Source organism: Sardina pilchardus, chromosome 15, assembly GCF_963854185.1.
Source record: "Sardina pilchardus chromosome 15, fSarPil1.1, whole genome shotgun sequence".
In the NCBI taxonomy this organism is placed as follows: Eukaryota; Metazoa; Chordata; class Actinopteri; order Clupeiformes; family Clupeidae; genus Sardina; species Sardina pilchardus.
This window is the reverse complement of record NC_085008.1, coordinates 5652421-5664598: the sequence shown is the minus strand read 5'-3', so window position 1 is coordinate 5664598 and position 12178 is coordinate 5652421. Positions and strand designations below refer to the sequence as shown.

The following is a 12178-nucleotide window of genomic DNA, read 5'->3' as shown; positions in this document are numbered from 1 at the left end:
GCTAGTAATAGGAACATTTTATCACCACTTCCTCCTCATTGTCTCTCACCCAGTCCCTCTATGCACAGTGAACACGAAGGAATTAATGTAGCAGATCAGCTTGGCCGTTTGCCTATGCTTTGCCCCAGGCATCTTGCTGGAGTGACAAGGACTTGAAGAGTATGGACAGGGTTTTATAGCCAAAGCAATAAAAGGAAAAGGTGTCACAGCTTTGAAACAATCAATGTTGTAGTTGTGTCCAAATACCTTTAACAGAAAAGAATCATAAGAGTATTCTACTAAATGCATGTTACATTACTCATTTGGGTTTAAACTATTAGAATTTGCCATTATTTAGTCATATTGTAGTTTTATACTGTAATGACCGAGTTTGTATGTCAGATGGTGATGGTCAAATCAGGCATGTATTGCTAACTCCTGTCTAAATTAAATCATGCTACTAAAACAGCTTTTTATAGTAACCTGCCCTTCAACAACTCTCCTCCCATAGAGAAGGTGTCCAGTTTTACCAAAATAGAGATTTGGCAACCTTACCCCAGTGGTGACCCTGTTCTGTCATTTGACTCAGCAAAAGTCCCGCGTCAAAACACAGAACAGGTCATTGGACAGAATGACACAGCTATTCAGATGACAACCGAAATTTAGGCCACTGTTTTTATTACATTAAGTGTCCTGAATGTTGATGGCCTGCCTGGCTGATACAAATGAGATATCTTGGCAAAGAAAATAAAGCAGAACAGCAAAAAAAACCTGAGTTTGATCTGTCTCTCCCACGCTCACCTGATTGCCCTCTGTCTGATCAGCTGTCCAGCATGTATGGATGGGTTTGTATTCCTTTCCCCTTTTAGAGACTGGTTAGTGATTTCACTTTCTCTATTGATGATTTATATTGTGCTTTTTTTTTCTATTTCCCTCCCTCAACAACGCTGCCTTATAGGGATCTCATGTGAGTGTTTGCTTTGTAGTGGGGGGACGCTATTTACTGTTGCACGCAGCTGGTTCCCTGTGACAACAGGGGACAAGGTTGGGGCAGTAAGCCCGCACAGCCATGCAGTTTCTGTTTGGTTCTCACTTTAAAAAATCAATCAGTACAGTAGCGACCGTGACCTCACTGTACTTGGCTTGACTTTCAGCAACATGGCTTCCTTCTGATTGATTGCTTGTTTGATCCAAACAGTAGGCACTAAATGATGTGGCATGAAAAATGATGTGGAAAATGTAACTGATAGTCTTCGACAAATTGGTCATTCAATTTTTCGTAATTTTTGTCCACATTGGTTTGATTTATTGACTATGGCAGAGTATTGCATTTTTTTCTATTTGTTCAACACCAGTTATCCCAGTTTGAAGACCTGTTTTTTCTCATGCCCCACCCTTTACTGTTGCTGTGGTACAGAGTTTTGGGGATCCCAGTATGGGTGACCTGAAAACCATCCCTCCTTCCAGGACTGGGTCATGGTTTGGATTGAAAGCAACTGAAAGTTGCAAGTCATTTTAGAGAAATAAGTTAATATATGCTTTTACTTTTCTACCTTGGTAATGATAGCACTATATCTGTATCCGATGTTAAAGGACAGTGGCACTGTTACAAGAAAGTTGAAGCCTAGATTTACAAAATGCATTGCCCTTTGTTGCTGATAGGTAACGCTTTTTGAAAAAAAAACATATTAATAAAGGGATACCTTTTAAGTAGTAAAACAATAATAACTTTAAAAAGTCAGCAACTCAAATAGATTCTTACCATTCCTTTTGCATTTGGGGATAATTCAACTAGCAGCTGGCGCTATTGCAGCTCAGTTGCTACCCCAGCTGGGGGCTGGAGCCATTCTTTCCTTTAACAGTGCCACACTGAACTGTGATGGCTGACATGAGGAGGCGAAAGGCTTTTGTTGCTTGTCATTTCATCTCTGACGTGGTTAGCGGCGCTTTGGGTTCCCTCCAGTGGGTACAAAGAGGCAGCATCCTGGGCATCCTTCGTGTTTACCCAGCCTGTTGTCATATTAACAGCCCCCTCTTTCTCCAAAGTGTGCGTGAGTACTAGTGGATCTGCACGCTTGGAGGACCGCGCTGGGCGCATCCTTTTTGCCGAATGGCATGACTCACGGCACATAAAAACACAAGGGCTCCCCCTCTGCACGGAGGGGAGGCGGAGAGGACAGGCCAGTGATTGGAGTGGGAGTGGGAGTGGGAGTGGGAGTGGGAGTGGGCTTGCAAATGCTTGGCTCTCCACATGCATTGTCATGAGGGTGCTGGGAGAGTGTCCCAGCAAGTCATCTTTATGCTATTCCTCTGGATCTAAACCAGCTCTCCTCTGAAGTACGCGAAATGATCCCCCGTCAACACGGAAGGCCATTATATGCAAGTTGAATCAATAAGCAATTAGGACATTTTGGCAGAATTTATGGAATTTAATTTGTGCGGCCCATCAGGGCTCCGTAATTAACCTGCTCCAGAACTGATTGCGTATCCTTCACAGTAACATTGTTGCACAGACACATGCATCTGCAATAATTGCAGTTTTGTTTGTTTTTCAGCAATATTTTAAAGTACACTTACATTTTTCTTTTCCATTTATGTTTTATGCTATAATTTCTTTGACCAGTTTTCAGATTGCTTACAAAAGGTGGGATCTCTCTGTGGAATCTTTATTATGACTGAGCAGTGGTTCACAACAGTATTTTCTGAACAATTCAATGAGAGACACATATTTAATGTAAAAAAGAAATCCAACAATTATTTGTGCTTTGTAGGGGGGTATGGGTGATTGTAATGCCCCAGTGTTCTTCATGGAGTCAGTAACCTCAAAATCTGTGAAATATGGCTGAGTATGCACTTATATCTCTTAGAATCAGAATTTGCTGATCTTGCATGCAGCTAACCCAAAAGTGTGGTCTTTTTTTTATTCATTATTAATTTAATGCTTAATAATTATGAGCCTATGTCAGCTATATCCTTCACTGATATGTGGGTAGTGTCTGTGTTCATGACCCTCTCTCTCAAAAGATAAACATCTCAGACTGTTGGCAGAATAGTAATGTGGGATTAGGCTCACTCCCTCCACATCCAGTGTATTACATCAGCTTCGGAAGCACAAGTCGGGTCATGTCCTCTGTCCTTCATATCTCCTCTTATCTCTCCCTGTAGAATCTATAGTAACTCACTGGCTCCCTCAGAACTCAGGGGGCCAGTGCAGATAAAGCATTATTTAAACATACTATGTGTTTGTTATTTATTTGTCATTTTACACACTCAAATTCAGACAGTTTAGTAGATGAGTGGTGTGTGAATGATGGTTAAAAATGTAATAGTGATTTTTTAAAAAGCCATTTAGACTCCATACTACTGCCACTCCATAAAGGCAGAGCCATTTTTATTTCAATTCGTCTTTTATCTTGTCTTGAAAAAAGAAGGGAGAACTGATTGCGGAGCTCCTGTTGTGCTTGCGTGATGTGCGGGAGCGCTGTGCTCCGCTGGGCGCTGTGGAGGGGCTGCTGGACGCTGGGTTGAGGAGCCCAGAGCCGCACCGTCAGCAGGTCTCCTGCCCCGCTGGGAGCTGGACCACCCCGCAGAGAACACCTGCCGCAGCGGCAGCAGTTACTCTCTCTCTCTCTCTCTCTCTCTCTCTCTCTCTCTCTCTCTCTCTCTCTCTCTCTCTCTCTCTCTCTTTCGCTTTCGCTCCTCTCCCCCCTTAAATTACGGGTCGACTGGCAAGTGGAGGAGTCGTTTAATAGCACTCAAGCTAATGAGTCTCCAAATAAATTGGTGAAACAGGGGAGTCGGACGCTGATTGATTGAATGTGCACAAAATGTACAGTGGTCGCTTGGCCTAGAGATGGGGGGGAAGTGGCAGGCGCGTACAGAGGCTCGCTGTTGGGGGGCTGGTCTGACGCTGAGCCTCTCTGGCAATCTCACAGATGCCTTTATTTATCTGAGGCCCCGCGTCCAGATTTCCAAATATCTCTATTCATATGCTAAGTCTTTGAACAGTCAGGTAAGATCAGACTCATGTTTTTGAGGCTGCCTTTTTTTTTTTTTTTAATTCTCGTGATGTTACGGAAGTGAGTCATTCTCTGTGAGAGCTCCCAGTCTCAATGCCAAGCACCACTGAGCAATGGTCTGTTCGCAGGATCGAAGTGTTGGCACGGCCACCTTACCGAGTGACCTGTGAGTGTTGAAGGACAAAACAAAGGTGACCAAAACTACCATCTTACGCCTCATAGAATCCAGACAATAGATGGATCTGGTTTAAAAAAAAGCGTCTCAACCATGGCTTTCCACTTTAGGCATGTTAATCAACGGTGTATCTGAGTTGACCTTTCTGTACGAAGTGTCCTGCAGCCGGCCGGATGAGATAGTGTTGTTTTTAATTCACGTATATTTCTCTATGGAGCCAAAGGTCAGCCAGATGCCTGAAGAAGGTGAAATCGCTCTATATTACATTAGAGGCACTGAATGGAGAGCCAAGTTGACTCAAATCACCAGAACTTTGGTTTTCTCTCCAATATTGCAAAGAAATTACAAATGTGTCAAGAGATCAGTTTTGAGGAACTTCTTTGAGGACTCTTCTTTGCTTTTTATTTGTATTTTTAAAATATTTCTGTTATCAAGGAGGCGTAAAAGCATATTTCATGTTAATAAATAGATAAAGACAACATCTTCAAAAATGTAGCTGCCCAGTAATAAAACATGGACACAACATGGACAGGCACAGCACCTAAAAAAAAAAAAACTAAATGGATATTTCATAACCATAAACATTTCATAAGCATAAATAATGTATATGCATACCCGTGCTAGAAAGCATCAGCACAAAAGGCCCACGCCGGAGACTGTATCACTTCATCTTTCCCTTGACCATTACCTCCCGTGCTCCATCTCCATGTTTGCATGCAATATCCCATCTATTTGGCTCTGTCAGCGCGGCTTGTTTACACCGTTTGATTAACCCGACCGCGCTCGAGAACGCTCGCGAGCAGATTGCAGGGGTCAGCCCTCGCCGGGGTGGCCTACTACTCATTCCCTCACACCCTCACAGCAAGCTAGCCAATCCCTCATGTCTCAGAGAGAGAGAGAGAGAGGGAGAGAGAGAGAGAGAGAGAGAGAGAGGGAGGGAGAGAGAGAGGGAGAGAGAGAGAGAGCGCACTCAGTGAAATTGGCAGATGGTGAACTGTAGTAGAGAGGCCCAGTGTAGGTCCAGTGAGGATATATGCTATATGAGCTCTGGAGGTGTGCTGGAGGGTGGAGCTGAGTTCATTTGATCAACTGTATGCGTATGTATACATTACAGATTAAAGACAGCTGAGCCAAAGAGCAGACAATTGAGGAAAATAAAGTTATAACATGAAGGTTAGAGCCGAAACCAGCCATTTTTGTGAGCCATGAAAAGCCACGTGTTTATTTATTAGTGCACTTCTGATCTATGTCAATGGAGAGACGTGTTTCATCCTAAATATCAAATGCACCTTTGCTCTACCTGTCTATGGAGAGACACGTTCCATCCTAAATATACAGTAAAATTGCATTTTCCCTTCACAGTACCTTTCCTTAACAGTTATTCTCACATGTACTACAAGTCTCTTAAGTGTGTTGAGTGATTGGTCATTTGCATTGATGAGATGCTGTTCATCAGATGCTGTTCACTGTGATGGTGCACCATCTGTGGCTTACCACTCCTGGCCATTCAAGCAGAGAATAGTAAATGCAAAATATAAATGCAAATGAACCCAAATGTAAAGTGCTATGTAAATACAGCCATATACCGATGCTATGGTTCAATATCACACTTATAAAAAACACAAAACAGCACTTACAAATTACTTTAAGCAACTGTTTATTTTCTTATTCAGTTCATCATCTCATCAATTTGAAAAAAAAAAACATCCTGTGAGTGTTTTTTTTCTTCTAAATACCCATCTGTGTCTGTGGGCCAAGCACCTGCTGTATATCATGCATTCAGAAAGATAGATGACTGTTTATGAATATCCTGAAAAACAGAGGCCTGTGCCAGCTCCGTCTAAAGCCATGCCAGCCGACAGTATGTTCTGGAGCTCTCCGAGGCTGCAGGTCGGTCTTGATGGCCCTATTAGACTAAATGCCCCAAGGAGAGGTCACTCCGGTGGGCATGGATGGTGGTGTGGGCAGCCAGGCCTATCCTCCAGACAGCCTAATGCATCCTGACGTGTCCTCGTCTCAAAAAAAAAAAAAAAAAAAAAAATTGCTGACGCTTGTTTGTTGACATTACGCAGTGATCCCGTGGTGCTGTAACAGCCATCGGCATAATGACAGCTAGCATGCGGAAGTTGGTGTGGTTTTTGCCAGCTGCTGCATCTACATTTGTTTTCCGTTTCACACTTACATAATTCATCAAAATAGGGGAACAGTATATCATTATTTTGGTGTAGTCTCTCTCTCCTCGCTCCTTCTCCAAAACATTTTGCTGACACCTCTGGGACAAACACCTGTTACGATATCTCTAGACGGCAGCGTCCTCGTACTGTAACTTATTGATCACCCCCTGTTTCTGGTTTGTCTCAACCCATCAGTGACACTGACTTAGCCCGTATCGTATGACTCTCGAGAAGAGTGGAGGAGGGGGGACAAAAAGCGAAGTGGAGTGGAGGGGCTACTTAGCCGATAAGAGTGCCACTCCCTCTGGTGCTGTAATTACCGAAGCTCAGGAGGAGCTCCCCGCTGCAATCGAGACGGTTCCACTGAGCGCGCCTCAAATGAACGGCGTTGATGAAAAGAGCCGATTGACTGGAACGTATGATCCACCAGATAATTAGCTCATAGCGCCCGCAGTCGCCGACGCCCAAGCAAGCCGAGCAAGCTGCCAAGGGCACCGGAGCATAAGGGGGCAGGGGCGCCCTGCAGATGTGCATCTGATCTCTGCTCTCAGGACCGGAGGCCAGGGGTCATCTGGCGGAAGGACAGTGGAGGTGGGGGCGGAGGTGGGGGTGGGGGAAGGTGGAGGTCCACGTCACAGTGGATGTAGCAGCGTGTTGTCAGTGTTGGCTGGAGGAGGAGAGGATGTTTTAGAGCGATGCGTTTGGAAGCACAGACTTGTTTGACTGTGCCGTTGAGTGATTGATTGATTGATTGATCGATTTGGTAGACCGGTTTGACACATTCAAAAAGTACATGCATGACTGACAGGCCAAAAGCAGCAGCCTGCACATACAATTAAAAATGTAGAGGATAAAAAGGCAACACGACCCCCAGGGCTTGTCTCCATTCTAGTCCTCAGTAAGTGCAGAAATGGGATTCACACTCTCATTCTGCAGTGTGTCCTCTCTCCTGGTCCCTTTTCTTTACTGTGTCCCTGTTCATCCATCCATCCCTTTCTCTCTCCTTCAGTGTGTGACAACACAAGGCCTATAATATCAACACTTCCCCAGGAATCTTACAGTTATTCAAATAGGTGGCATCGTTATTATCGACCCCAATAATGTCGCTATGGTGGAGAGCAAGGGAAGTAATAATGTGACTTACAGTACAGTATGGCTCTTGTGCCCTTGTGTTAAACCACCCAAGCACAATGCCACATGTCCTTGTTATTGTATTGTTCATTGTTTTTCATGCTGTCCATCTTCCTCAGTGTGCCTTTATGATCCTCTCATGATCATTTTCAAAGTCTGCTGGACACATGGATGAAAAATAACCATACACTTCATTCATAATTAGACAGCTATGGTTTATTTTGCGTCAACATTCAAAAGGAAACATTAAAGGAGGGATTATTCAAGCTCAGGAGTACTGTATTTGTGTGTCACAAGAATACAGTAAATAGTTGACACTGTATACAGTAGAAGACCCCTCCTTGCCTGTTTTTCTGATCACGTTAAGCCCACGGTGTGGTGGCAGAGAGGAGGCGTGTGGTTGACAGTGGAGCCAGGCGGCCATCCCTGCTCTGCTCTCTCTCCACTTCCCCACTCCACTCCCCCCATATGGAGTGACTCTTTGTCAGGCATGTCAGATGCAGAGGCCATTGCATTACCCGCATACTTTTTGTTATTCTTGCTGTCTTTTTCTCTCTTTCAGTGCTTTTCTCTCGCTCTCCTTTCTGCATGTCTAATGGAGTGTGTCCTCCACAATCTTTCTTTTTTTTTCTGGACGTTTTTTTTCTTTTTCTTTTTTTTTTCTCGTGAAAGATAAAGGCTTTCTCCTCGGGAGTCTCCACATGATGGCTGAGGGAAAAGCATTTGACAAATGAGGACTGGCAGATTCTGCCTGCTGATTGGGGGAAAGAAAATAAACACATGGGTCTGTGTGTGTGTGTGTGTGTGTGTGTGTGTGTGTGTGTGTGTGTGTGTGTGTGTGTGTGTGTGTGTGTGTGTGTGTGTGTGTGTGAGAGTGTGTGTGTGAGTGCATGCGCACTTGTGCTTGTGCTTTGTGTGTGTGTGTGTGTGTGTGTGTGTGTGTGTGTGTGTGTGTGTGTGTGTGTGTGTGTGTGTGTGCGCGCGCTTCACATTCACACATTCTCACACGAATAATAGGTAGTTATACTTTTGCATTAACTGTCCTGGGAAGGAAGACAAGGCCAGGGGTAAAAAAGAAACACAAAATTCGATTTATTAGTTCTCTCGCTCTCTCCTGTTTTCTTTTTCTACCCTAGTTCCCTATCCATCCATCTCTCTGTCCCTCACCCTGTTTTAATTTCTCACTCCCCCATTCTCTTCATCTTTATTCCTGTCTCTATCTCTCTCGTTTGGAAATTGCCAGAGAGAAGGCACCTTGATTTAAGCCCGGGCCCTCTGCCGGCTGGTCTGCCACGTCACGAGTGAAATGAATATTGATGCGCGCAGCAGCATTCAATTTTTATTGATGTTGCACTTCTGCACCTCTTCCAGATCGCCCTTGAAGTGCAATTGGACGTCACATATGATCCGCAAAGCACTGAGGCTCCATGCCACAGTAAAGCCTCTCGGCAATCCTCAGGATTGTCGTCACATGATCGGCGTCATGCATTATGTGTTTACAGACGAGCGGAGGGTGGGGGTGGTGGGGTTTGTGTGGGAGGTGATAGGGTATCAGCGTGCCCAAAACGTGACTTGTAGTGCTGAGGGAGGACATTGACAGAATGATGCAGGGTTAAATGCTTACGTCCCGTCTTGGGTTTCACAGACGTTCAGCATATGGCCATGTTTAAAGGCAGAGACCATCAGACAGCCCCCTCTCATTAATTAGGAACTCATAATCCAGCGCATTATTGAATTCTCGTCTATGGAGCTTCCTTTTCTGCCCTAACTTTTTGCCAGATCTTTTGCCAGAACTTGTGAGCGATGCATAATTCATTTAGGAATATTGCAAATTGATTTTCTTCAATTGAGTGAATTGATGCATGGTTTAATGGGAACCAATGAAGCCCCCGAAATGGTGCATCCCTGTTGAGTGAGTATGCGTGTATGAATGGTGTATGGGCATTAGTACACTCAGCATGGGCTAGACGCTTCCCATGAAGACAACAAGTAGAAACTGAGTTGCTGGAATCTGAGATAACGCCTTATGTAAATGCACTACTTAATTTAATGAACTAATGCAGTCTATTGATTCTGGCACATTCCCTAATGAGTGTACTCAAGATGTTGTTCAACAACAGTTTTTAATTTGGCAATGACAAATAATAAGTCATAAAGAGTAGACTCTGAGAATTCAGAATTCAGAATCACAAAATCAGCTCTTTTACAGAGAATTATCTGAATGGAAATTTGATTCCTGAAACATTTCTGCCTAAATGTATCCACAATAGGTGGGAAACTGATGGCTAATTTCAGATCTTTTTTTACAGTTCAGTTGTTAATTCTGAAATGGTACTGTATCCTCCTTGCTACTCAATGCTACTGAAGAAAGATCACATGATCTTTACTTTAGCCTTAAACACTGTCTTCTGTCCTTCATATTTCCTCTCTCTCTTTTAGGCTTTTTCCTTCCCTGCCATACTCTCTCTCTCCCTCTCTCTCTCTCTCTCTCTCTCTCTCTCTCTCTCTCTTTCTCTCTCTCTCTCAGCTCTCCTGCTCAAGCTTCCTGTAATGTAATTTTCACTAATGGGATTTTATCTTCACTAGCCCAGAAAGTACAGTAATGATTTCTCGTTTTCATGTCTCTGGAACGACTGCTTGTTTATGGACCTTTCCCATAAGCAACCAGCAGTTCTGAGTACCCTTGCCTTTAAATGCTGCTCTCTCAAATCATAGTGTTTGCTCTCATTTCACTGTTACTGTAGTCATGTTTACTTCCTTTGAGCACTGTATTGCAGTAGGGATGCTCTCTTGAAACATCCTCACCTCACTTTTACTGAGCATCTCTCCTCTCTTCTCTCCATTACTTCTCTAGGTATCACGACCGGCAGGAAGTCACCAGTAACTTCCTGGGAGCAATGTGGTTAATTTCTATAACCTTCCTGTCCATCGGCTATGGGGACATGGTGCCTAACACGTACTGTGGGAAGGGCGTCTGTCTCCTGACAGGAATCATGGTGCGTCTCCCCCGCCCGCCCTCCCTTTTGTCCGCCCGACACAACACAACCCGGGCCCTTAATCAGCACACAGGCCCTTAAGCACAGCACATAAACGGCCCTCATTGTCATGTGCCGCGGCACAATGTGCCAGCAAAGCGTGATGGAGATCAATTTCATAGTTGAACTCCGGTAACATTCGGTTTTGTCACACACGGCACTCACATGCGTGACACGCAGGGGGCTACAGTAGACACACGCGCCGACAACAACACACACGCACACACACACACATACACTCTTTCCCCCTCTCTCTCTCTCTCTCTCTCTCTCTCTCTCTCTCTCTCTCACACACACGCACACACACACACACAAGACACACAGAGACACACATGAAACACAGACACAGGCACACTCTCACAATCAAGATATTTTCTATCACCGTTTGCCTTTAGATCAGTTTACAAGGCTAATCCTTTGTGTCAAACACACAACAGAAGCTGAATTCCTGAATAACGGAATAAATAATTTAGGGATCGTGCCCAGATGGCAAACCAGGTGAGTCAATTAGGACCAGTCAGATACGGGTGGTGGATTGTGACCATTTTTAACCTATTGCTGATGGCCATGAGATGTTTGATCTCAAGTAACAAGAGTTAATACTGCCCACTGCTGTCCACTACTTTAATGACTGCAAATCTAGTGCCGTTTGAAATCTGAAACCCAACAACTAATTAAAATTTGACAGTTTCAGTTTACAAGTGACAAAAGTTCCATTATTATTGTTCACGGAAGGCTCCAGTGGCGTGACCCAAATGGGGTATTGTCAGAGAAGCTGTTTAAAATGGACAGCTGGTCCAATAGTTGGCTCACTGGACCTCTTGCAAGAACAATTTATGCAGACTTTCTCCTTGTGATGATGTCTACGTACAGTATTTCTGTTTACTGACTTTTGAATGAAGGACTTTGGTCAGTGATGGGAATGCTTTTAGACAAATTAGTCTTCTTGGAAAACAGGGTGGGAGACCTGTCTTTACACAAAGTTATTGAGGCACTTATTATGCTTGCACACAATCCTACTTGATATATACTGAATTATAAATGTATGTGGTTTGCTTTATTTACCTCTTTGTCTTAAAAGAATAAAAATAATTATAATAAAAAATGAGATAAAAAGACAAAACAGATAAAAAAAAATATCAGAATGTTCCAGTGGCGGGCTCATTGTGCTCCAGCGCCCATAACGGCTGGAGACAGACACCAGGGTGGCGATGCCAAGCGGCCGGATTGCCTAAAGCTGCCGTGTCATCTGTTTCCCCCGCAGGGGGCTGGCTGCACAGCGCTGGTGGTTGCTGTGGTGGCCAGGAAGCTGGAGCTGACCAAGGCGGAGAAACATGTCCACAACTTTATGATGGACACTCAGCTCTGCAAAAGAGTGAGTCTTGTCAGCTTGGGGAGACCAGCTGAAGTGCTAAACTGTGTTCTTCTTGTGCTGTCCCCACAGGAGACAACTTATCTTTCTTTCTTGTCCTTAAACTTTTTGGTTCTTTTGAGATATTAAAGGCATTAACGTCAATCAGTTTCCAGCATGCTCTTCAATTAATTCTTCTTAGATAGATTCATTCTTCCTAGATAGATTAATTCTTCATGAAGTCACTTACATTTTTTATAATATTGTGTATGTTTGGTATATTGCAGGTTATTTACAGTTAGATCTTAATAAGC

General features: G+C 43.9%; 1 protein-coding gene across 1 annotated transcript in view; it reads left to right on the top strand.

Moving 5' to 3' along the window:
• The window catches only part of kcnn1b (potassium intermediate/small conductance calcium-activated channel, subfamily N, member 1b), a 42396-nt gene that overhangs the window by 23279 nt on the left and 6939 nt on the right, over positions 1-12178 (top strand). Inside the window, exons 5-6 of the mRNA XM_062556937.1 lie at positions 10333-10474; positions 11778-11888. Of these exons, the coding sequence (XP_062412921.1) occupies positions 10333-10474; positions 11778-11888 (253 nt within the window). The remainder of the gene's footprint in view (positions 1-10332; positions 10475-11777; positions 11889-12178) is intronic.